Genomic DNA, 24,425 nt, shown 5'->3' with positions numbered 1-24,425 from the left:
TAGCAAGGCGTAAGTAGAAGAAAAGAAATGCTGTTTCATCTCTTTTTCCAAAAAAATGTATAGCATGCATGTTCGTTCTCAATCTCTCCCCCCTCCCCTTCCAACGCAAAATGTGGCTGTAGAGCAGTGATCTCACTTGCCTGGCATCTTGGACATTGTATATGATGGCTTTTCAGGCTGGCCTTATTTGTAACAATTCTGCTTTGAAACTGTCTTCTTGGCTGCCAAAATCACAGTTCTGCATTGCCTAGGTGATCGCACTTGCAAGGCGCTGATGGGGCGCTGCACCTGCTGTCTCAGAGTGTTCCCGAAAGCAAGAGGGGCTCGTTGGCTCAATTATAAACCACCCATTTGGGTGGCCACTTAGAAGCCATCCAAATCAGCATTTGCTCATTAAAACTGATGCTCTCAATCTTTTTTGAACAGGGTTAAGCAAGAGCTAATCAAGGAGTTAATGTTTGTGAATCTCAGTGTTGATTCTAAAGACTGGTTTTCTCCTTGTCTGTAGAACTGAGTGCAGTTCAAAAACCTTGTTACCGATCAAGTGACTTTTTTAGAACAATTGGCGTAAGAGATGTGTCTTTCTGGATCAGATGGGGGGGGCGCTTTTGTCTTCAACAAAAGTCAGCCAGGTGATCATAGCCATCTCTGGTTGGGTGGCTACAACACCTGCTATCTCAAAAAGCATACTGAAAAAAGTTCAGTCTTAGCCCTTATAAGCAAATAGCCATCAATATGCCAGGTTTCCCATCACCACTCAAATATCTAATCCATCACCACGTCCTGTAGCTGCTGGAAAGGAATTATGAAGCGCAGAATGGTGGATCGTGTAAAGACAGTCTTTGGTTTGTCATACGTTTTTTGCGAATCCATTTTATTGTGTTCCCAGTGCTAACCTCTAGACAAGATAGTGGGAGATCCATGAATGGTTCTTCTTTGTATTTTTTAAAAGCACAATAGCTTGCAGTGCCTGCTTTGCATCTAGGTTGGGGAGGAGGGTGTTTAACCATGCTCCCACTGCACAATTTCCCAGATCAAAACTGACCCCCACCCCTGCTGTTTTAAGTTAAAAACAGTCTGTAGGGATGTTCAATCAACAAAACCTTCCAGGGGCAGAAAGGTGAAACCTCTTTCTTCCCCCCACTCCAACCGGAATTGGGACTCCATGTGGCTGTTGTGCTTTTTTTTAAAAAAAATGGCAAGATCGACCCACATATTTCTCAACATCATATCTGGTCCTGAGAAAGAGAGAATATTTGATCTCTGCTGTACCTGTACTCTATCAACAAGCATACAGATCTTTTTTGGTTTTAAGTAAAATACCTTATTACTTAGTTATCAGTCCTTTGTTTTTAGCTTGAATACTACTTATAGAGACATTATCAAATTCTTTCTGCCCCTATCCTATACCTCCTTTGGGTACAAGCATTCATTATCCAAGGATGTTTAAATTTTCAAGTCCTTTTGTGGGTTTGCTTTTTTAAAATGTGATTATATGAAAAGTGGCTTCCTAAGGGGGCAACACAGTTGAATTTTTCAGGTTCACAAAGGGAAAGATTTAAAAAGTTTTACAGTCTAAAAATGTGATGTGCTGATGGAAGCTATTAGAACATTTCTCTACTGTGTTTAATTTTGCATGGAAGTTTATTTTTAAAATACCATACTCACCTGTTGCATTTTTCTTGATATATAAGCCTATCATCTTGCAAAAATTAAGCTTTTGTTTTTCTCAAAAGGAGTTGTAAAAATAGGCGGCAATTGAATTAAACTGCATGATCTTGACAGCATAAAAAGTAAAAAAAAATGCAAAAATCATGGATGACAACGGGGATGCATTTTGCCTGCCTAATTTCTGAAATGAGAAATTTTCAGAATCAAGTCTGCCTAGAAATGGACTCAGGATGGAACGTTTTTGAAATTTTTAGTTTCATGGAGTATCTGACAGCATTTGACCACAATGATATAAAGGGTGGTCCACTGACAATGTTTGATGTATCATTTGTTGCTCCCTTGGGGACCCTATTTGGGGAGAAAGACAGCATGCAAGTATTTTAAATAAATAAACCTTAGATGGGTTTTTTTTTGTCAGAATAAGTTTAATATATTGGTATGTTGCAGTAGCAGCTTTAAGCCTCCAGTATATGGTTAGCTATGGGCCAGTATAGGATGGATGAGAATATTTGATGGAAAATCTTGGTGCATATCCCGGCTCTGCTTGTTTTCATTGTTTGGCCTGGGCAAGTCTCTAGTTCTCAGTGTCTGTTACCACGTCAGCTTATTTAGATGAGAAACCCATACCGTATCTGACAAAGGAAGCTCTGACTCTAAAATCTTGTTGGTATTTAAGGTACTAGTACACTCGAATATTGTTGTTCTGCTGCAGACCAACATGGCTACCCACCCGAAACCATACCATGCACGATACCCAGAGTGCGATGCTAAGCAGAGTTACTCCAGTCTAAGCCCATTGATTTCAGAGGTTAATTGTGGAACGAGTTTTGCTGTAAACACCAAGTCTTTGCCCTTAATTTGTACACTGAGTGTTCTGATTTGACCACAATAAACTGATATTTCTAGGGCATACAAATTTGGATCACATCTAGGGTTGCCAGGCCCCCTCAACCTCCCGGCGGGGGACAGGGGCCTGGCACTTACCTTGGTGGAGAGGGGGGTGAGCGCACGCGGAGCGCACGCGCGCCCCCACAGGTGCGATGATGTCAATTCAGGAGTGATGTCATTGCACGGCCCCTGGACAGGCCCATTTCCAGGCATTGTGGAGTGCTCCTGCACTCCATAGCTCTGAAAAAAGCCCATTCTGCCACGGATTGGGCCCGTTTCTGAGGTGCTGCAGAGTGCAGGAGCATTCCTGCACTCTGTAGCACCTCAAAACGGGCCTGATCCGTGGCAGAACAGGGCTGTTTTGCACGCTGTGGAGTGCAGGAGCATTCCTGCGCTTCACAGCGTCTCAAAATGGGCCCGATCCATGCCGAAATGGGCCAGTTTGGGGGTACTGTGGAGCACAGGAGCACTCCTGCACTCTGCAGCTGCAGAAAACGGGCCTGGTTTGCCATGGATTGGGTCCATTTTGAGCTCTGCAGAGCACAGGAGTGCTCTCATGCTCCACAGCGGCCCCGATCTGGGCCAAAACAGGCCAGATCCCGGCGGTTGCGGTGCATGGGAGTGTGCCACACCACGGGCAAGCACGCAAGGCAGGTCACGCCCCCCCTCGCTGCTCAGGTAAGTGGGGGTGGGGGTGGGGAGAGGGGCGGGGGATCCTCTGCCCCCACCGGAGGTCTGGGATCCCTAATCACATCCCACAATTGATCCATTAACCCTGAAAATGGGTTCCACAGAAGGAAAATATTCCTTACAAAACGGGGTATTTTTCATTTATAGACTCTCTGTTCTTTATTCCTAAATAAACTTGGCAGTTTCCCAGACGGCAGATTTGACCTGAATTTCTGTGACTGTGCATTGCTTCTTTAATGTTGCTTTTAGGCCTATGATAAATAAACAGTCACAGGACTGGCAACAGAAACTTGCTTAATGCCTTTCTTCAACTGCTGTCCGTCTGTTATTGCAGAACCCCCAGAGAATTTAAGGCATGAAGCCTCCTGCCTGTCTCAGTGTGCTGGTGGTGAGTAGACAAGGCGAATTCTCAGTAAGAAACTGGGATGCCGCAGTTTATGTGCAAAAATTTGTGCCGAAAGCTTTGCTTCTTTGGAAAAGATTACAGAGATATCAGCTAACATGATCAGGCAGCCATTCTTGTCATGGTCTGAACCATTAATTTCAGATCTAGACTTGTTTTTTTTTTAATTTACTTGGTGTATACCCTGCCTTTCTCCACAATGAGAACTAAATCGGCTGACTCTGTTCTCTTCTTATTATCCTCACAACAATCTAGTGAAGTAGGTGAGGCTGAGTGTGTGTAACTGGCCTAGGGTCACCCAGTAAACTTCTATCCTACTCCCAACACTCTGACCACTTGCTACTGGAAATCTTTCTATTTGACCCCCTACCTAATCCTATATTGGCATCTTGGATCCCTGATTGGCTAGCAATAATTTAGTTTCTGGAATTATAGGCATGTTAATTCATTACTCATAGTAGCATAAGCCCAGCTTGATCAGAACATGGGTCCCTCTAGTTCCACAGTGGCCTCTGGAAGGCCTATGAGCAAAGATTCCCCCCATTGCTGTTCAAAGGTATACTGTCTCTGGACATGGAGGTTCTAATTGCTAACTGCTGTTGATCAACCTCTTCTTTTAAAAACCTCCTTAAAGCAAGTTGCCGATTCTACCATCTTGTGGTGGTGAATTCCTGAATCTACTGCCCATCAACTTCAACAGTTGGTTCCAGTATTATGGAAGGAAAAGAGCGACAAAGCGCTTTCTTTCCTTTACTACACCATACATAATTTTATAAACATCTATGGATCGCACCATTTCTGACTCCAGATATATGTTCATGGAAGTTTATATTTTGGTATGTTCCCCTATATTAAAAATTCCTAGCAACTAGAAAACCAAGATAGCAAGGAAAGGAAAGGTGTAGAAGCTTTCTTCTTGTGCAATTGTTCTGTTTATGTTGAAGCTGATTTATGCAAAGGAAGTTTATTCCAGGGGTCATTTCGTAGAAAAAGAGCTGGAAGAACTCATTAGCATAACTCATCACCGGAAGTGTGTCATTAGCATAACTGATTTGCATATGCCACACCCCCTGACATCACCTATTCTGGCTGTTTTGGAACCAATTCTGGCCATTCGGGGCTGAAATTGGGCCCAAAATGGCAAAAAGAGGCTGAAAATTGCTGAAAAGGGGCCCAAAATGGTCAGGATCAGGCCGCTGATGAGCAGGAGAGTGATCCACCACCCGTCAGAGGCCCGATCCAGCCCCAATACAGGCCAAAACAGGCCCCAAATGGCCAAGAGTCAGGTGGGCGGGGCTACCTGACATGTGACCCCTGGGGAACTGCTGGAACTGGGTTCCTGTGTGTTCCCCCTTGAAAGATAGAGTCCACTAGATAGAGTCCACTATTTTTAATTGGCTGTTTTAGTTACCTAACATTCTGAAAAAAACACACACAGAGAGAAAGTTCATGCAAAGTTTAGAAGTTCACCTAAAATACTAGTGTACTGCTTTGTACGGCTTACTGCAATGTGCTTTAATCTACATTACCACAATACAGCTATAAGGCTGTTGATAGTTCTCAAGGCACAGCTGTAAAGGTTTTACTTTACTTTGTTTCCTAGAGCACAATGTGCTGAATCTCCCACCAGGATCCAGGCTCAGCTATAGGTATTCTTCTTCTACCCACACTTTTCTTCAAGGGGTCATGCACAAAAGGAGTGGCATCATCTTGGACAGCACAGTGCTCATCGAAGTGCAAGCAAAATGCCATCACGTTTTAAAAGTAAGTAGGATCCCAGCAAATTCCTCTCTAATTGGATTTCCCCAACATTCTCAGCTCTTCTCTCACCTGCTTTTCTAGGTTCAGGTTCAACATTTATTCCATTGGGCCGAAGGCCATTACAAACAATAAAACAGTAGCAAAAATATAAGCGTCCATACAGATAAAATATACAATGCAAGCTGAATAAAGCACCATACGAGTTACACTATTGTGCTTGCAGCCTGTGCTGTCATGACCTTCTCTCGAATTTTCCTGCTGCAAGGGCAAAAAGAGGGACCTTGTACGAGGTCTCTGGGTCCACATCTGCTAATACGACAACAATGTTTTCATTATCTTGTCTGGAGCCTGAACTGGCTAGGATTGGGTTTAGGAATTTCTTTCTAGGGGATGTATAAAGTGGGCAGTGTAGCAGATAGCGACACAAGTCTTCTGTCTCGGAGCCTCCGCACAAGCAGAGGCCCTGAGCAACTGGGATCTTGGAGTAACGACCTTCAAGCATGGCTGTTTGCATCGACTGAAAAGGAATTGAAGTGAGGGCTACATGTAGTTTGCTAACTGAAATCTTAACTAGGTATTGTGCCCTCGTATGGTCTAGTTTAATTAGTTTGAACCAAGGCGATGATTTATTTTCTTGTATTTCTCGCCTGTCATCGAAGTGCAAGCAAAATGCCATCACGTTTTAAAAGTAAGTAGGATCCCTGCAAATTCCTCTCTAATTGGATGTCCCCAACATTCTGAGCTCTTCTCTCACCTGCTTTTCTATTTAAGAGGGGGGGAAACACACTTCTAACTCACGTTGTTGTTTCTAGTTGCAAGATGTGCAGATAAAGACAGCCTTTGAATCCAGAGAGGAGTTGTTCAAGGACAATAACAGTCTAAGGTAAAGTGATGTTATGTCTAGATCAGTGGCTCTTAGCTTTTCAGTCATTGGGTGTGCCAACATTGGGTGTTGTTGAATGCCCTCCAAGCCACGAGTTAAAGGTCAGCAACTGAAAGCAAAAAATGCATTCTCTGTTTATCTCATACGGGTAGAGTTGCCATCTCTGGGCTGGGAAATTCCTGAAGATTTGGAGGTCTGGGGAAGGACATCAGCAGAGGTGTGATGACATAGAGGCCACCTTCCAAGCTACCACTTTCTCCAGGGAAACTGGTCTTTGTCATCCAGAGATTGGTTGTAATTCCAGGAGAACTGCAGTTCCCACCAGGAGTTTGGCAACTCTACACATAGGAAATGCCTCTTTTAAGATGGCGCTTGCCTTCTGCAGTTTTAAAAACAAGTAAAAATATTTAAGAATCTGGTAACTGAATAGTCAGGGGTACCATTTTAGTCAATATAAAAATTCCATTCTTTAATCTTGACGGATGAATCAGCAGGGATGTGATGCCGTAGAATCCACTCTTCAAAGCTGCCATTTCCTCCAAAGAAAATAAGCTCTGTAGTCTGGAGTTCAGTTGTAATTCTGGGAGAACTCCTGGCCCCATCCTTGAGGTCGGTAACCCTATGCTACCCTACCATTCACATACCTGACCTATTCATCTGAGCTATGTATGTGTATGTACCCAGGGCTTTTTTTCAGCTGGAACGTGGTGGAAAGGAGTTCTGGAACCTTTTGAAAATGGTCACATGGCTGGTGGCCCCGCCTCCTGATCTCCAGACAGAGGGGAGTTTAGATTGCCCTCCGCGCCGCTTGGCGGCGTGGAGGGCAATCCAAACTCCCCTCTGTCTGGAGATCAGGGGGTGGAGCCACCAGTCATGTGACCATTTTCTCTGAGAGCAACCCACTGAGTTCCACCACCTCTTTTCCCAGAAAAAAGCCCTGTATGTACCTGTCCTGACCCAATGCCAGAGTGTGACAGAACTTCCTCAGAGACAAAAGACTCCCACCCCTGCAGTTCCTGCCACACTTGAGGACTTCTCACTCATTCTCACTCCCAGGACATCAAAAACAAAGAACACAGCAACTCTGAGCAAAAGATCACCATATGAGGTGAGCATCTGGCAACCCAGAGCCACCCTTCACATGATTTTACGTAGCAGGAAGGGACCTTTCCAGGATCAGCACCCCACCCACCCACATCCCACACACATACAAGTCAACAGGAAAGGTATCACGACTGGGCACCATAAAGACTCCTCAGTTGCATCTGACACCTGTGGTGCCGATCGGTTTCATTCCAGCTCTTCAGTGCCTCCTGGCCAAGTGCTCTGGACAGCTCCAGTGCTGATCCGTTCACAAGTGCCAGTCTATAGTTCTGCTTCCACAATTGATAGGGCTCTATGGTAACTGCAGACAAAATGAGGCAATAACCTTAAAGGGATTTTTCCTCCTCTGTTAGTGGTCAAATCACATCTTGGACTTTTTAAAAAAGAGGCAAAATCACTGTGTAGCAAGGATCCATTCATAGCATCTGAAGAAGTGGGTTATAATCCATTAAATTGTTTTGCTGGGATAGTTTTGTTCATCTTTAATGTACCACAGGATACATATATATGACTGAAGGTAAAAAGCAACAACCACATGAGGCAAATTACATGGTAAAGCCCGATCTTGTCAGATCTTGGAAGCTAAGCAGGGTCAGTACTTGGATGGGCGACCCCCAAGGAAGACACTGCAGAGGAAGGCCATGGCAAACCACCTCTGCTTCCCACCTGCCTTGCTGGGACTGCCATAAATTGGGTGTGACATGACGGCACACATACACACACATATATGCTTTCTGTGAATTTGAATAAATCAGTAAAATATCAACAACAACAACAACAACAACAACATTCCATTTATATACCACCCTTCAGGACAACTTAATGCCTATTCAGAGTGGTTTACAAAGTATGTTGTTATTATCCTCACAACAAAACACTCTGTGAGGTGGGTGGGGCTGAGAGAGCTCCAGAGAGCTGTGACTAGCCCAAGGTTACCCTTCAAGTGGAGGAGTGGGGAATCAAACCCGGCTCTCCAGATTAGAGTCCCGCACTCTTAACCACTACACCAAACTGGCTCTTATCTATCTATAAAAGAGGTGGTATGTGAATACCGCACTGGACTCTCTTCCAGTGATTTTTTTTTAATGACTATGTCCGCGAGTCACCCTCTATGTGAATAAGTGCAGTTCTAAGCAGAGTTACACTCTTCTAAGAAGTCCAGCATTGCCCTGCTAACTCCTTTGACGGGACAGTTGGAAAAACCAAGCGCAACCGTCCACTATTCTGCTTTTCTCAGGGAGGTGCTGGAGCAACACCCACTGCAGTTTTGCCTTTGTAATGGGAAGATCCCAAAGATCTTCCCTCAGCAGAGGGAACCAACCTGGGCGCTCAACATCAAGCGAGGAGTTCTCAGTGTTCTTCAGACATCATCCGCCAATAGCAGCACAGAAGAGGTTAGTCATTTGAACGCAAAGCTGGGTTCACCAGGGCTTTTTTTCAGCAGGAACACGGTGGAACGGAGTTCCGGCACCTCTTAAAAATGGTCACATGGCAGAGGGGAGTTTAGATTGCCCTCTACGCCAAGCAGGTGATTTAAACTTTAAAAAACTCCCCCCTTGTTCCAGCGGACCCAAAGTGACGTCATTGTGCGGTCCTGAGTTCCACCACCTCTTTTCCCAGAAAAAAAGCCCTGGGGTTCACCTTCCAGCTCTGAATTCCCCAAAGCCCATGAAAGCGAATTAGCAATACTCTTGTGGACCATGCTACATACGGTGTTGGAATTTTATGATTAGCTCCAGCTTGAAAAGGCAACCGGGGCTGGGGGGGAGTGAACTATTTATTTATAGTCTCTCTTTCCCTCTAAGGGCCAAGCTACAAGTGACGAATGACACCTGAACAGCAAGAGGATCAAGTGGAGGGCAAGTGAACAGGGAGGAATACACTTGCCGTTCAAGTGTCATTCGTCACTCGTAGCTTGGCCCTGAGACTCAAGGTGGATTACGCAATGAAATGAAATAGCATGACAGAACCTATAAGCAATGCAATTGGACTAGGATTACAAAAATTAGAAACAATGCAAAAAAGGATTAGACAGCGTGTGTCAGGAATGCACAAAATGGTAGAAAGCAATGTGGATTAGGGCCATGGAATCGAATTTTTTCCTAACACACATGCCGTTTCCTTGATCAAATCATAATGTGCCTGTCTCCCCCCCCCTTGTAACAGTCTGTGAGGGAGGTCTTTTCGACTGGGGGAATGGGACAGAAGAAGAGTTAAACTGCTGTTCTCCAGAGCCGTGGCCCAAATTCTCTCCAGGGGCTGCTTTTTGGTGCTAACTTATATGCCTAAAGTTCTCTTAGTCGAAGTCGAGTCAATGTGCTAAAACATGCCAGAGGATGGGATGTGGTAGGAGTTGGAGAGGCAACAGTGTATGAGCAATTTTCTTAATGTAATACTGACAAAGGGTGCATTTACTTAATGGGGGAGCTGTAAATTATACTGTTCAAGGCCTTCTGAGCTCTTCTCTTGTTTCCTCCTGCCTCTTGCTGTGTTTCCTCTTTGCCTGAAAAGTAGTTCTTGAATCACTCTGTCTGCTGCTTTAAGGCTACAGTTAGTTAATGCTTTGTTTTTGTTTTTGCAAATCTTGTTGTTGCAGCAAACTTTATAAAAACACAATTTTGCACATGTGTGAGTGGATTATTTCCCAGCTCTGCTAACTGTATGGGCTGTCATATCTCCTCAAGTGGATAACAGTAGTAGATCTCATGAAAAACTGCCATTCTCTTCCCTAAACACAAGGCCTCCTTTCACTTAGTTCCCTACTTTATTAAGTAAAGTGGGAGGTGGGCACGGGGGGGGGGGTGGAGTATGTTGTGATTATGGAGACATTTCTACCATCCAGTTCCAGCCCAGGCACCTTTTTACACAGATTCAAGTAATAAGATTCATTTCTTTTCTACCTTCCTAAGGTGGATGTCTTGGGGATATGTCCAACCATATACCAACAGAAAGGGTCTCTCCTTCTGAAGACAAAAGATTTAAACCTGTGTACTCACCGGTTTTCCGAATTTACTGCTCTGAGGTCTGTTGCTCTGCCTGGTGCACCAGTAAGTACTAGGGTGTTTCTCACTCTTCTGCTATTTCTCTCAAGGAGATAGCTGTAATGGCAGTGGAAAAGAGTACTCTACCAGCAAAGATACAAGAAACTTTGCCTCAGTGGGCAACCCATTTGACAGTGATGAGATTGCCACAGGGGAAGTTCTTGAATAGGCCAAATGGTTCCATCTGAACTCAAGGAAGGGGCGGAGCACAAACTGTGACCGAATTACCCAGGTTCATATGGGGAACAGCAGCCTTCAGGTATAGGAGTCCCAGCAGTTAAAGAGCTTTTAATGCCTTGAATTGAACCCCGAAACAAATTGGCACGAAATACAGTTGATTTAACGCAACTGGAATATGGCTAGTTGTACTGTTCTTCACTATCCAAAATGGCTGCCCTGCCTTCTGTTGGCAGTAAAAGGATATTGTCCCCTCATTGCCCTCTCTGGAACTGTACAAAGGCCCTTTTGTGGCATGGCTGAGGGAACTGTGCCTCCTGTCATGGTATAACATTGGCAGAGGGGACCCCAAAGCCAGATCCTGTGTGCCATCATGTTCCAGAAAGAGGAAATAACAGATTTAGGAAACCAGCCAGGAGTTTGTTTACGTAATTCCACCCTTAACCACAAGAGAACACTGTTTTGAAGGCTTGTCAGAGAACTAAATGGGTTCTAAATACTGTGGAAATAAATCAACAAGCAGTCCAGATGCAGTCTTTCCATGTCTACTGAAAAACAAGCATTCAGAGGAACAAAGACTTGGGTTGCTCTCAAGTGGCTGCCAAGAAGTCTCCGGCTTTCTCTTTCAGGCCCAACAGCAGTGGCCTCTCTTCTCAAAACTTGAATGTATCCAGCAGTTTGAGGAGGGGATCCTGGCAGAAGTCAAGTGCACTGAATCCACCCTTATTACACCTTCTGTGAGAAGTGGCAGTGGTGGCTCAAAGATACAGAGTCAAACCACAATGAAGCTGTTGCGAAGGGAAGCTGGTAGAAGAATCGAGAGAGGTTAGTTTGAAGAGCTCGGGGTGGCATACACAGTTCTCCCCTCCTCCGTTTTATTCTCACAACAGCCATAAGAGAGAATGATTGGTCCAAGGTTGCCCAGTAAGTTTATAGTTCTTCCCTCTTCTATGTTATCCTGACAACAATCCTGTGAGGTAGGCCCAGTAGAGAGAGAACAAAATGGTCCACCCAGTTTGTTTCATAGGGTGACTAGCTTGATGCCCATGTTTCCCTATGGTATTTAACTACTTTAAATCCAGTTACAATACTTACGGGTATGTAACATTTTTTGGTTTGTGGGTTTTTTTTAAAAGTTGGTTTTGTAGTATAACAGCATGGCACCCAAGCTTCACAAAGGTGTTTGAATAAAGTGAAGCATGTTGTCCCTATTCAGGAGTCTTGTACAGTCTTTCTTCAACTGTCTGCAGTTTCCTGTACCTGATTTTTGCCTCAGAACACAGAGTTCCACTGCTGACCAATCGGGCTGTGGGTGGGGGGGGGGGAGTAGGCAGGAGCCTGCCAGCCGTACAGGAAAGCAAGGCCCCAGGGGGAAATTGGCAACCCTAGTGAACTTTGAGGAGAAGACTGGGAGGTGCATTTGACCTTAGGACGCATTCAATGACTCTGAGTCCCAATAGCAACTGCAGATGTTTAGAATGTGGGGGGTAAGAACCAATCAAGCCACATACGCAAATGACCTCTGTTCCAGCTGTCTCCAGCTGGTGGATGAGGTGTGGAATATTATGAGCTCCAATCAGCCTGCATATGCAAATGACCTTGAAAGGCTTACCCAGTCAGGGAAGAGTTGCTGAGCTGGCAGTGGGCGGGGACACAAGTAGGCAGCAGCCTGCCAGCCGCACAGGGAAGCTGTATCCCTTTGGGAAAACACATTTTACCCCTTTTGACCCCCTTAGGGGGCGAAATTCTTAAAATCCCTTCTTAGTGGATGTTTACATCATGAAAGGAATGTTCTCCCCAACTTTCATGTTTCTACGTCTAGGGGTTTGGACTGGGCGTTGAGTCAGTCGGCACACTTGTATTTTACATTAACCCTGCGGTCCTTGTTCCAATTCTCCAGGAGATGACCAGAATGTCTATGAGAGTAACCTACTCTATGAAAAGGAAAAGCCAGTGAGGCAGCCCAGTGAAGAGGAGGTGGCCTCAATTCTGCAGAGGCTGTGTGTGTCGCCTAGGGTGAATTCTGAGGTAACTTTGGTATAATTATTGTTAAAACCATCTGCTCATTGGCACAGCAAGGAATTCCTACACAGAGGTTTATTAAAAGATTTTGTGGCACCTTCGAGATGAGCATATTTATTGGGGCTTTTATTTGTTGATTTGAGTGTTCTCCCATCTGTTCTCCAGGAAGCACTTTTTTCCTTCTTGTGATCCCCTCCCCATTTTGTCTTCGTAATAGTCCTGTGAGGTAAATTAAACAGAGAGAGGCCGTTTTCACACTACTAACCTGCTTCTGTCATGTTGTGAAACGTGCAAAAAACGCTGAAGATAGTGTCTTCTTGCTAGAGTTTTGTGCAATGTTGTGCAAAACTCTCGTGAGAAGACGCTGTCTTCTGCGTTTTTTGCGCAAAACTACAGAAGCAGGTTAGTAGTGTGAAAATGGCCAGAGAGAGAGAGAGAGAGAGAGAGAGAGAGAGAGAGAGAGTGGATGGCCCAAGGTTATCCAGTGAGCTTCGTGGCCAAGGGAGATAGAGCCTGGATTTCCCTGGTTATAGTCATAAACATTTATGGATGCAGATCCCATTTCATCCGAAGCAGACAAACGTGGACCAGCCAGAAATACACAGTGAGGGCCTGGGGTTCGAGTAATAGATGGTATCCATGGTTATAAAAGGTCACATTGAGAGGTCATGGCCTGAATAGAAACAGCAGATTCAGGGTCGCTGGCGCAGTTGGCTCCCCTCTCTGGCTTTATATTCTTAACGTTATCTGACAGCTCTTTAACTTCTATGTCAGCCCAAAGCTCCAGGTCTCAAGCGGAAAGAATGAGGTTGTTGTTAACAAAACAGAGCTCGTCTGAGTGCGACAGTTAGATTGTTCTTTTGCTGTCTTGCTTGTCTGTTAAAGAATTAGGCCACAAAAGGAATTTTTCTCCAGAACTTATTTTATATGTCCTGGATCTTTGTCACACAGGAATGAGTGTAAGAATCATTTTGGGAACAAATAATCATTCTGATCCTGGGACATGAATGCGTAAGTTTGAACATGAAGAATGACTGCAGGAAGTCAGCCTGGTTTATGCAGATTTAAAGTGACAATAAACCAGCTATAGAGTTGGTTCACCCATGCACAAGAATGTGTGTTAGGGCACTGAGGTCTGTCCCAGTTCAGGCTACAGATAGGGACCTTATTATTATTATTGTTGTTGTTGTTGTTAACAACATTTGATTTATATACTGCCCTTCAGGACAACTTAATGCCCATTCAGAGCAGTTTACAAAGTATATTATTATCCCCATAACAATCACCCTGTGAGGTGGTTGGGGCTGAGAGAGCTCCAACAAGCTGTGACTGACACAAGGTCACCCAGATGGCTTCAAGTGGAGGAGTGGGGAGGGAATCAAACTCGGTTCTCCAGATTAGAGTCCTGCTGCTCTTAACCATGTATTCCCTGATCAGCGGAAACCTGTGTGAAATATTTCTTGGCAGCAGTTCCTGCTTTCAGAGACTTGCTCACCCAACACAGCAAGTGATTTCTTTTCTAGAGGCTTTTCAACATCTGCTGAAAACTTTTTTTTAATTCCAGAATGCCTTTTTAAATGTCAAATCTGTCTCTTGCGCATGTAAGTTTTTCATGACTGTGACCTGCCTCTGTATAGATTTTAATATTGTAAGCTACCCTGAATAATTTTTAAAATCTTAGTTGCATTTAATTTTATCTAAAACATATATAAGTTCACCTTTCTGTCAGGTTGCTGAGGCCAAGGCAACAACCATAAAAACAACACAAGATAACATAAAATTCTAAAAGCAACAGAATTTTAAAAACTTTTTGTAAAATCCTGAACTCAGAGACTCCTGTCTTCCATGCACTGGCAACCAACTGGGCTGGCAGGACCATTAGGGGTGCATTTCCTTTATCCATCTGTAAAAGGAAATGGAAAGGTGGGATATAAATATTCTAGTAAATGATTTTTTGTAAAACATTTTCAAGCAGAAAATGAGCACTTACAGGAACAGACTGGATCAAATATTTATGGCTGGTACACTGGTTTTCTACTTGCAGGGACATAGATCCAGAGGAGTTAGACGTGTTAGTCTGTGTAGTAGCAAAATAGTAAAAGAGTCCAGTAGCACCTTTAAGACTAACCAACTTTATTGTAGCATAAGCTTTCAAAAGCCACAGCTCTCTTCATCAGATGCATCGTCAAATCTGACAAAGAGAGCTATGGCTCTCGAAAGCTTATGCCACAATAAAGTTGGTTAGTCGTAAAGGTGCTACTGGACTCTTTACTACTTATAGGGAGGTTCTTTTTATACATTTTCAAGAATGCGCTTCCCTCCTTGCAACTTGAATGGCTCCAGTCTACTCCTTACACCTTGTTCCACATCCCATATAGACTAAGGTCTATGTAGACTCTCTCTTCTGACTTTGAAAGAAGCATCAGGTTTTCCCCTTCACTAACTGGATATCATTTTGGGGGTCTCAAAAGGAGTTCCTGGTGTTTTTCTATAGTAATTCACTTGCCTTTAGAAGAGAGAATTATTCATGATGTGCATTTTATTCAGTATTGGAACAGGCTGTTTGCTGTTTTCGGTATTATAAGCTTTATCTGGACTCGTTCAATAGACGCATAGTACATGCATTATACTCTTGGCTTTGCACACATACAGCCTCCTTCTTATCTGTGTTCTTCCAACCAGTGAAGTGCCCTCTGGTCCAGGAAAAGGTTTATGGGAAATGTCCACAGCATTTCCTTGGAGACCATTTCTTCACTATCTGTGTATAGAGTCTTATTTGTACCCCTGTATTGTTTTGGTTTTGAATGAGGCAAGATTATGCATTTTTTTTCATTCAGGCTACAAAAACAAGACTAAATAGAGAGAGGGGCTTATGGAGAACCTCCCTGATTCCCACTGAAAGACTGGGATAGGAAAAACATGTCACTCACCAGGAATCTTTATATAGTAATTTTAACCACCATTATGCGAACAGATTGCATTTAAATACGGGTGCAGATTGACTAATGGGCCATTTAGCTCAGGGAAAGTGTTGAGCCGGGCAGGAAAGGGGAGGGGAGGAAGTTGTCTAGATAGGAAAGAAGGCGTTCGCTTCAGAGATGGATTATCAGATGGGCTGACAGTTCTAGAGAATGAAGCCCTCTGTGTGGAAAATAGTTTGCATTCCTGCCAACTTGCCCTGGTTTTAGTGTATTTTGGATTGCAAGGCACCTCTTCTCCTCAAAGACTTACAGTGGCTCACAAGCATAAAGTAGGATCTTCTGTCACCTTAAAGACAAACATTGTGCAGCAGAAATGTTTGCAGACTAGAGCCCACCCAACAGAAATATGAGATATAGCTTCAGTTTTGCAAAAAGAGAACATGAGCTGCAGTGGAGCCTGGAGACCATTAAACTCCTGTAACATTTCATTGCAAGCCGAACCTCGTATGTGATGTTTTGTATAATATCACAGATTACTTTTTGCATTTTCTGGCCTTTAGGCTAAATTATATTCATTTTTTCCTCCGTTTTGTATAAATGCCTAAGAAGGACATCCTTTGTCCATCTGATGAAATTGGTTTTGTTTGTTTGATAGTCCATCTTTCTCACTGAGACTCAAGGCAAATTACACAGAGTAAGTCCATATGATCAACTGCTGGGACATTCGATGAACAATATAATAGGGGTAGATTGCAGAAATTTGAAAACAAGCATAATTGAGAATTCAGCAATGAAATATTGTTGAAACGAAACATAAGCCATTTGGCATGACATATTAAACAATGCAGAAACTACCCACTAAGAGCATACCAAACATCAACATGCAGTATCCAGTAGTATAGTCTACAGTCCCTGTTCCTTTACCAAATTCTCCCTGAGCCACTTCTTAAAGCACAGCCCTATTACCTAAGTGGAAAAGCCTTCCTGAATAATTCTGCTACAATAAGGGTCAGGTCCTATGCATACTTGGATTAAGCCCAGGGCCAGATCTATGGTTGCCCGCGCCCGGGTCAACTCAAGCTCCGCAGTCCCCCCTGCGTGATGACTTTCATGACATCATCACATGGGTGCCCCCCGCCCCAGGAAAAGCATGCCACCCCACTGCCACTGGAAGGAAGGGAGCGCGTGGCAAGCCGGCCACCCCAGAACATGGCACGCCATGGAGCTGACGGTGGCCGTGCGGGCAGTTGAGTGGAAGGCTGGAAGGCCACCTGTAATGATTTCAAGAAATGGGTGCATGTGTCTTTAAATGTTTGGTGAGATAGGTGAAGAGTGGGGGGTGAAAGAGAGAGATGAGTGAGTGATATGATTGGTAGATGACAGAGAGTGGGCAGAGTGAATGCAGATTTCAGTTATTGAGAGAGAAAAAAAAGATTCAGTTAGGGCAAGAGAGGCGAGCTGTGTGCAGCCTGAGGGTGTTCATGTATTTGTGAGGGAAAGGCAACCTGAGTGGAAGCCTGAACTGAGTGTGTCTGTGAGACTATATATTCATTCTATTTGAAGCAGGCAAACTGTGTGTGTGCCTGAGAGAGAAAGAATTGAGAGTGAAAAGAAAACAGGCTAGCTGTGTGCTGTCTGAGGAGTTCTCTGTGAGAGAAATATAGAGCCTAGAGAAAGAGACTAACTGTGTGTGAAGCCTTACAAGAGATCTGTGTGAATGAGTTTGGATGAAGCAACTAGAAGAACTAAGAACGACTTTTATGTAACCAATACGCTTCTTAAAAAAATAAACTTTGTTTTGTTATATCCCAGAGTTATCTCCCACTCCTATCCTCAGGGCCACATAGAACCACGAAGGAGCCTGATGCTCAAACACGTTACAAAAGGGAAAATTTAAATAAAACATTTTGGAATAATATATTCCTGGTGGCAGCAAACTACCCAGAGGGTGTAAGGGGGAGATTTAAAGCAAAATCCACCCTAAAGAAAGTGAAGATCATAACACCACCTGTGTGTGTTCCCCTTCCCTGCTGATGGGGCGGCCAGTTTGCCACGCGCTCCCTTACCTCCAGCGGTAGAGAGCGTGGGCAGCACCCTTCCAGGCAGTGCCGTACACTGCTACCAGCCACCCCATCAGTGGGGCAGACGAGTGGCGCAGCGGCCTTCCAGCCCTCCATTCAGCCACTCATTCTGCTTCCACCAGCTGCGTGGCACGCCATGTTCCGTGGTGGCCAGCTTGCCGCCCCCTCTTTGGTGGTGCTGGGGGAAGGGTACCCCCTGCCCCCCCTCGATCCATCCCTGATTAAGCCCTATTGAATGAAGTGGCTAAATCCAAGGCTATCACTTGACTAGGACAGGGAAAATCATGAAAACATTACTTAACACTTTCCTTTTGCTAGACGTTTCCCGGGAGGTGCGTGGGGGAGAGGTGGGTCAGTGTGAGATCAAGGTAGGCTTTGAGAGATTGCATATACGAGCACTGATAAGTGGGTCGTTAGGGGCTGCGTATGTTGCACTGATAGAAGCAGGGCTTCGCTCTTTCTCCCCGTTCTGCAGAGAAGAGTTCCTTCTTGACAAGAGAGTTGGCAAGCATGTTTATTCAGGTTGGGGGGGGGGGTTGAAATCAGGAAATGAGGCGAGGAGGGACAGGATCAGCTCCCCTTCCATTACCACCCTGGATACCCATTACAGTGAACGCCTCTACTATATGTGTGCAATATGTAGACATGATTTTTCTTTGTACATGTGTTGGGTTACTCTTAAATAATGTTCAGAGTCTATATAGCTGAACACACTCTTGAAACTTCGGTGTTTATCCAGAGGCCGGTCCCCAGTTTTATTTTTAAAGGGAGTATGTCTGGACTCTTCCTTCGAAACAGATGTCAGCATATTCACCATACAAAGCTAAATTCTATCATACAGATTTCCCAGAGGGTAGTTATGCTTAGCAGGGGGGGGAAACTCAGAACATCCTAACATGAGAGCCAGCATTGTGTAGTGGCTAGAATGACAGACAAGGACCAAGGAGATCCAGGTTAAAATCCCCACTCTGCCATGGAAGCTTGTTGGGTGAACTTGGGCCCGTCACACACACTCAGTCTGACCTACCTCACAGGGTTGTTGTGAGGATTAATGGGAGGAGAAACGGACTATGTAAGCTGCATTGGGTCTCTGTTGGGGAGAAAGGCAGGATATTAAATGAAGTAAAATGAAAATAAATAAATAAAATAAATAATCACAGATTTCTCAATTTGCATCTAATTCGGCCATAAGATATTACCTTTCCCCTGGGATTTTTGTATTAAAAATAATTAACTTTAAACAAAAAGACTTCAGATGTTATGGTTACAAGCAGGGCTTTTTTTCAGCAGGAACGCGGTGGAACGGAGTTCCAGAACCTCTTGAAAATGGTCACATGGCTGGTGGCCCCGCCCCCTGATCTCCAGACAGAGGGGAGTTTAGATTGCCCTCCGCACCACTGGAGCGGCGCGGAGGGCAATCTAAACTCCCCTCTGTCTGGAGATCAGGGGGCGGGGCCACCAGCCATGTGACCATTTTCTCCGAGGGCAACCCACTGAGTTCCACCACCTCTTTTCCCAGAAATAAAGTCCTGGTTACAAGTACTGGAAGCCAACCCACCATGCATATTAGAAATGTGTACTACCCGTGATCTTTCAAATATATACTGCTGCCCTGTTTTCTGAACAGAAGGAGTGCATGTATTTTGTGTGTGCATATAGCTTCTGCCCTGATTTTTTAGGATTCTGGTTCAAAACTCAACATTCGTGTTGTCCTTTTCAGACAACATGACGACTGCATGTATCAGGAAGATCTACATGCGATTGGCAGACTCCCAGTCTTTAAAGGACTAAACTCACACACAACACAAATACACTATCTGATCACTGGGCATATTTTATTGATCGTTTGAGAGGGAGGTTCAATTAATAGACAGAGCCATTTTGTTGCATAATGTTTGCAGCCCGATTTTGAAGGACTCAAATGAGGAAGCAGTGGGTTTCCTGACTGGAGGGTCTCTGAAATTGTGTATGGACCTGTGTGTGTGAAGTGCATTCCTAGCAAAAAATGTTCCTTGTTTGTGGGAAAGGAGAGTTCAGGAGCAGCTTCCGAAAATAAGGCAGGGGTACGATTTGTAGCCAGCACTCAATTCCACACTAAATTTTGCCAAGAAAGTTTAATTCCCTGTTGTAAAGTAAGAGAAATAAGCCTTTCCTGTCATGAATGAGTTCAAGATGGTTTTATTTCCTGCATATCTAAAACAGTTGCTGTGCCCGTTTCCATGCATTTGATACACTGCTCTGCCTTGATGCGGTTTGTAAACATTGCCCCGCTTACGTCCGGGAATTTTCTCTGGTCTTCACTGGCATCAGAACCCAGCGTGGATCTTATGTACAAGCTGTAAATAGGTTTTTGGAATAACCCTCCCTTCATCCTAAAAGTAGCTTGGAGATCCCAAGTGTGTGCTCAGAGTGAAGTTCAAGGTCTCCTGCCAATATCATCTTTTCATCCAAACTATGAACCTAAACATTTGCTTGAAGTAATGATGGAAATCTGTATGGCAGAAAACCAATGCTCCTAAAATTCTCCTCAGATTTTGAATGTGCAAATTACTCAGCCATGTCTCCAAGGCAAAAGGGATGTTTTAGAAATCCTCGCTGATTACTAAGTTTTGCACAGCTCACTGAACGTATGCGATTTGGGGAGCGCGTATCGGTAGGAAACAAAGATTGCACTTCTGCCCTGATGGTGGTAGATCCAGAGGAGTTAGCTGTGTTAGTCTGTAGTGCACAGTAGCAAAATAGCAAAGAGTAGCACCTTTAAGACTAACCAACTTTATTGTAGCACAAGCTTTCGAGAGCCACAGCTCTCTTCGTGAGAACAGGATGCTGAACCAGATGGACTTTTGTTTTCATACCGTAGGGCTTTTCTGGTGCTAAGGGCTTTGCCGGCAGCAGGGAGAAAAAGGTAACTATTCTTGAATGAAAGCCCTTATAAATGCAAAATACAACTCAAGTGCAATGACTGGATATACACTTTCAAAGCTGCCTCCACTGCGTCTTTTATAAATTCGAGCCGTTGGCAGTAAATAAATGCCAATCTTTGAAGTAAATAAGTACTTGTGTTTAATATCAACTGGAACACTTTTATCAGGAAATAGCCAGAAACACCTCCTCAATTAGCTCTTTCTTTGGTAGGCTTCCCAATTTCAAACTCAATGTTATTGCGTGGGAAAGGAATGCAGGGGAGAAATATACTGCTTTGGTTTGTGTTGGTGTTACAGTGGGAGCAAGGGCCATGTAAGAGGAAAAGGAAATATTTCGGGGTGGGGAAGACATCCCATCTGCTCTTTCCTACTGCAATATTTTTTTTAATGGTTGAGACAGAGTGCTTAGAGGAGTTATGATAAGGTTGCACCTTTACAGACCTCTGTCACTTTAAAACTAGGTGTAACCCAGTTGTTAAACTTTGTTAGTTTGCCCTGGGTAAGGCAGGTAGGCATTCCTGTGGGGAAAAGAAATCTGCATTAGATTTGGAGACAGCATTCAAGAAGTTAGGCTGAAAGGGAATGGCGTTCACCCTGCATCAGGAAAAGATACACCTGCTTCTATTTGGCTGGAACCCTCCCACAACCAGACCCTGAAACAGCAGGAGTTGAAGATCCCAGAATCTCCTTCAGTAACCATGCCTCCGCCCGACAGCCATAAGGGGGTCCCTAGACCCAGAGTCCACCCCAAAGTAACTTGCTCCAAGCTCAACCCTGTCAGAGTTCAGAGAACATCTTATGTCTGGGGTTGGTATCTTAGCCGTTCAGAGCCCGTCCTTGTACCAGCACCCCTCCCCAACTACTTAACTAGAATTCCTCGGGAGGTTGGACACACACTCTTCCTGAGGACTGGGCAAGACCTTAAGTATTACGGATGTTAACCATCCCAGTAAAACCTGTGTTCTGCATTCATTTTTTGGTATTAACTAGCATAGCAGTACAGAAATGGCTGATTGCTGCCATTGTGAACAGCCTCTCTATTATTTGTTGCATTTAATGTAATTACATTTCACTCTGGGCTCAAGGTCCTTTGACCCTGGCATTTATTCTTCCCCCCGCCTCCCCACTTCATACATAAACGAGCCTGGTAAGGGCACACTTTATTGCTTTTGAAGGTGAGCCCTAGTCCATAAGGACTTCTCCTGGGGAAAAAAAATCTTGTTAGTCTCTAAGGTGCCGTTCGATTCTGGTTTATCTTTTCTGCAACAGACAGTAGCTACTCCTCTGGAATTACTACCCCACGTCAGATCCCTGGAGAGAAAGAGAAACATGGCACCCCAAGACGCTTCATCTTTAGCCAACTCTCTGTGGCTCAGTTCAGACATTGGTGACAGGCTAATTGCCCAGCTGACATGCCCCTCCCCCTCTCTCCTCACATGGTGTCCAAAGACTGAAGACACAAGTCTCTTGAACTAACTCCAGTTAATTAATTGATATCTAAATGTGGGTCCCTTCATAAACTGAGGTTAGTTTCTTCTCCAGTGACTAGTATTCTTAACCAGGAGTAAACTGTGGCTGAAAATCTTGGGAAATAATTAACTGGACTTAGTTGAAGACGTCTCAGGGCCAAGCTACAAGTGACAAATGACACTTGAACGGCAAGTGAACAGATTCACATGTATTCCTCCCTGTTCACTTGCGTTCCACTTGATCACTATATGATCAATTGGAGCACAAGTGAACAGGGAGGAATACACGTGAGTCTGTTCACTTGCCGTTCAAGTGTCATTCATCACTTGTAGCTTGGCTCTTAGTGTGCTTCTGGTAGTGTGTTTCAGGGAACTATGGGCCAAGCTAGAAGTAATAAATGACACTTGAATGGCAAGTGAACAGACTCACAAGTATTCCTCCCTGTTCACTCGCGCTGCACTTGCGCTCCACTCGATCACGTAGTGTGAGTCTGTTCACTTGCCGTTCAAGTGTCATTCGTCAATTCTAGCTTGGCCCTTTGACTCTTGAAAGCTTATACCTGGTAATCTTGTTGGTCTTTAAACTGCTACTGGATTAGAATCCTGCTGTCTTGGTGTGATAGCAGTAGGGAGAGCGTTTGCAGACCCAGGCACTTATCAAGTCTGTGCTGATCGTCACTCACAACCAAATTCTGATCTGCTTGAAGTCTGTACTCTATCCATGCCGGTTCCTCTTTCACCTTTGTGTGAGTGCAGTCACCATGTGAAGTGATCCACGGGCTGCTGCAATAATCTGTATCACACCACACAATATAAGAGGTAAAATTGGTTTGTGTAGTTATTGTCATCATCATCATTCTTTTTTAAAAAAATTGTTTTCTTCCTCCTTTTTCCTTTTGCATTTCCAGATAAAAACATCCGGAGTATTTTTATACACATTGGTTTCTGGATGTGTGGGTTTGTTTGTTTATTACAAAAATTGTATGACTGACCACTGAAGAAGGTCCTGGGGCTGAAATGTGTATGATCTAGTTTAGTGTTGGTCATTTGACAATGTCATCAACAGTATTAGGAGAATGTTATACCTAAGCACATGTGTGTAGCCTGCTATTCAGGACCTATGTTTTAAATTTGAGTACTGTGTATAAATACTTATTCTGAATGTATTTTAAAGGTTATTAGCTTGACCCTTATAGTATCTACTAGCCAGATGTTATACAGCACTCAGTCTGTCTGTATAACATCTGTCATTTCACTGCCTGCCCCACAGGTTTTAGTCAGGGAAGGATAATGTGAGTGCCACTGGATTTTATAAACTGAACCTGGTGTTATTATACTACTTGTTTTATATTGTGATGTTCCCTCCCATAGGAGGGCTTTTACATTGGTCAGATGTAGTGTCATGCCTTCAGTGATCTTGGAGGGGAGATATAAAAAGATTCCATATTTTGAGAGGATCTGTCCCTGCCCCCTGGCTGAGGTGGAAACCATGGGACTTTTTTTGCGCTGTCCCCTCTATAAAGAAATTTGAGTTCAGACTATTTTTCCAATTATAAATAGAGCTGACATAGTGATGGACAGTGCATGTTTAGATAATCTATTAAAAAACGAAGCTTTAGCCACTACTAAGGCAACAGCTAAATTTTGTGCAATGGTGATTAAATTGCGCAAGAAACACCAACCAGGCGTATCCCAGCTTTAATTCAGACCACGTTAGGAGGTTACCATATGATAGCTGTTTAAGATCTCTGCTTCCTGATTTTAAAGTGTTCATGTGGGGCTATATTTATATTTATGATAACTGTTATAAGATATGTGACGTATGCGAATTAGATTTTATAATGTTTATATTTGTACTATTTTAACTGAAGTTTTAACTTGTATCATTCTTACCAAATAAGGAAATGTCTTATTTTACTAGTTTAAAGCTGGTCGTGAACCGAAATAAATAAATTCATTCATAAATTCATTCATATTGTGATATAATCCGCTCTGAGCCTGCTCTGTAGGGAGAGCGGAATATAAACATAATAAATAAATAAAACGTTAAAAAGCAGCTGTAACTGTTAAGATGCAGCATGTCCTCTTTTCCTCCCCCCGCCCTGCCCCCAGTCAGCAGATCTCTTCATGAAGCTGGTGTTCGAACTTCAGCACCTCTCTGTCAAAGCTTTGCTGAGCCTGTGGCGGAGATCTTCACTGAAGTGCAGACACAACTGGTAAGGCAGCTAAAAATGGCCACCAGCTCTGTTTTGAATGCTAATGGGTTATTGCAAAAGACACCATCCAGAGCAATATCAGCTCTACCTGGAGGCCGGATCCTTGCAGAAAATGTCCTCAGTCTTCCTCTAAGAAAATAGTACGCTTCTAAGAGCCAAGCTACAAGTGACGAA

General features: G+C 43.9%; 1 protein-coding gene across 1 annotated transcript in view; it reads left to right on the top strand.

The window, feature by feature from the left end:
• Positions 1–2,991: 2,991 nt before the first annotated feature.
• Positions 2,992–24,425, top strand: part of LOC129339063 (uncharacterized) — a 115,376-nt gene continuing 93,942 nt past the window's right edge. Inside the window, exons 1-10 of the mRNA XM_054993668.1 lie at positions 2,992–3,007; positions 3,151–3,237; positions 3,584–3,637; positions 5,256–5,416; positions 6,226–6,296; positions 8,638–8,794; positions 10,310–10,447; positions 11,248–11,443; positions 12,519–12,646; positions 24,148–24,251. Coding sequence (XP_054849643.1) covers positions 2,992–3,007; positions 3,151–3,237; positions 3,584–3,637; positions 5,256–5,416; positions 6,226–6,296; positions 8,638–8,794; positions 10,310–10,447; positions 11,248–11,443; positions 12,519–12,646; positions 24,148–24,251 — 1,112 coding nt within the window. The remainder of the gene's footprint in view (positions 3,008–3,150; positions 3,238–3,583; positions 3,638–5,255; positions 5,417–6,225; positions 6,297–8,637; positions 8,795–10,309; positions 10,448–11,247; positions 11,444–12,518; positions 12,647–24,147; positions 24,252–24,425) is intronic.

This window comes from Eublepharis macularius, chromosome 12 (genome assembly GCF_028583425.1).
Source record: "Eublepharis macularius isolate TG4126 chromosome 12, MPM_Emac_v1.0, whole genome shotgun sequence".
In the NCBI taxonomy this organism is placed as follows: domain Eukaryota; kingdom Metazoa; phylum Chordata; class Lepidosauria; order Squamata; family Eublepharidae; genus Eublepharis; species Eublepharis macularius.
The sequence above is the reverse complement of the archived record's forward strand: the minus strand, read 5'-3'. Positions and strand labels throughout refer to the sequence as shown.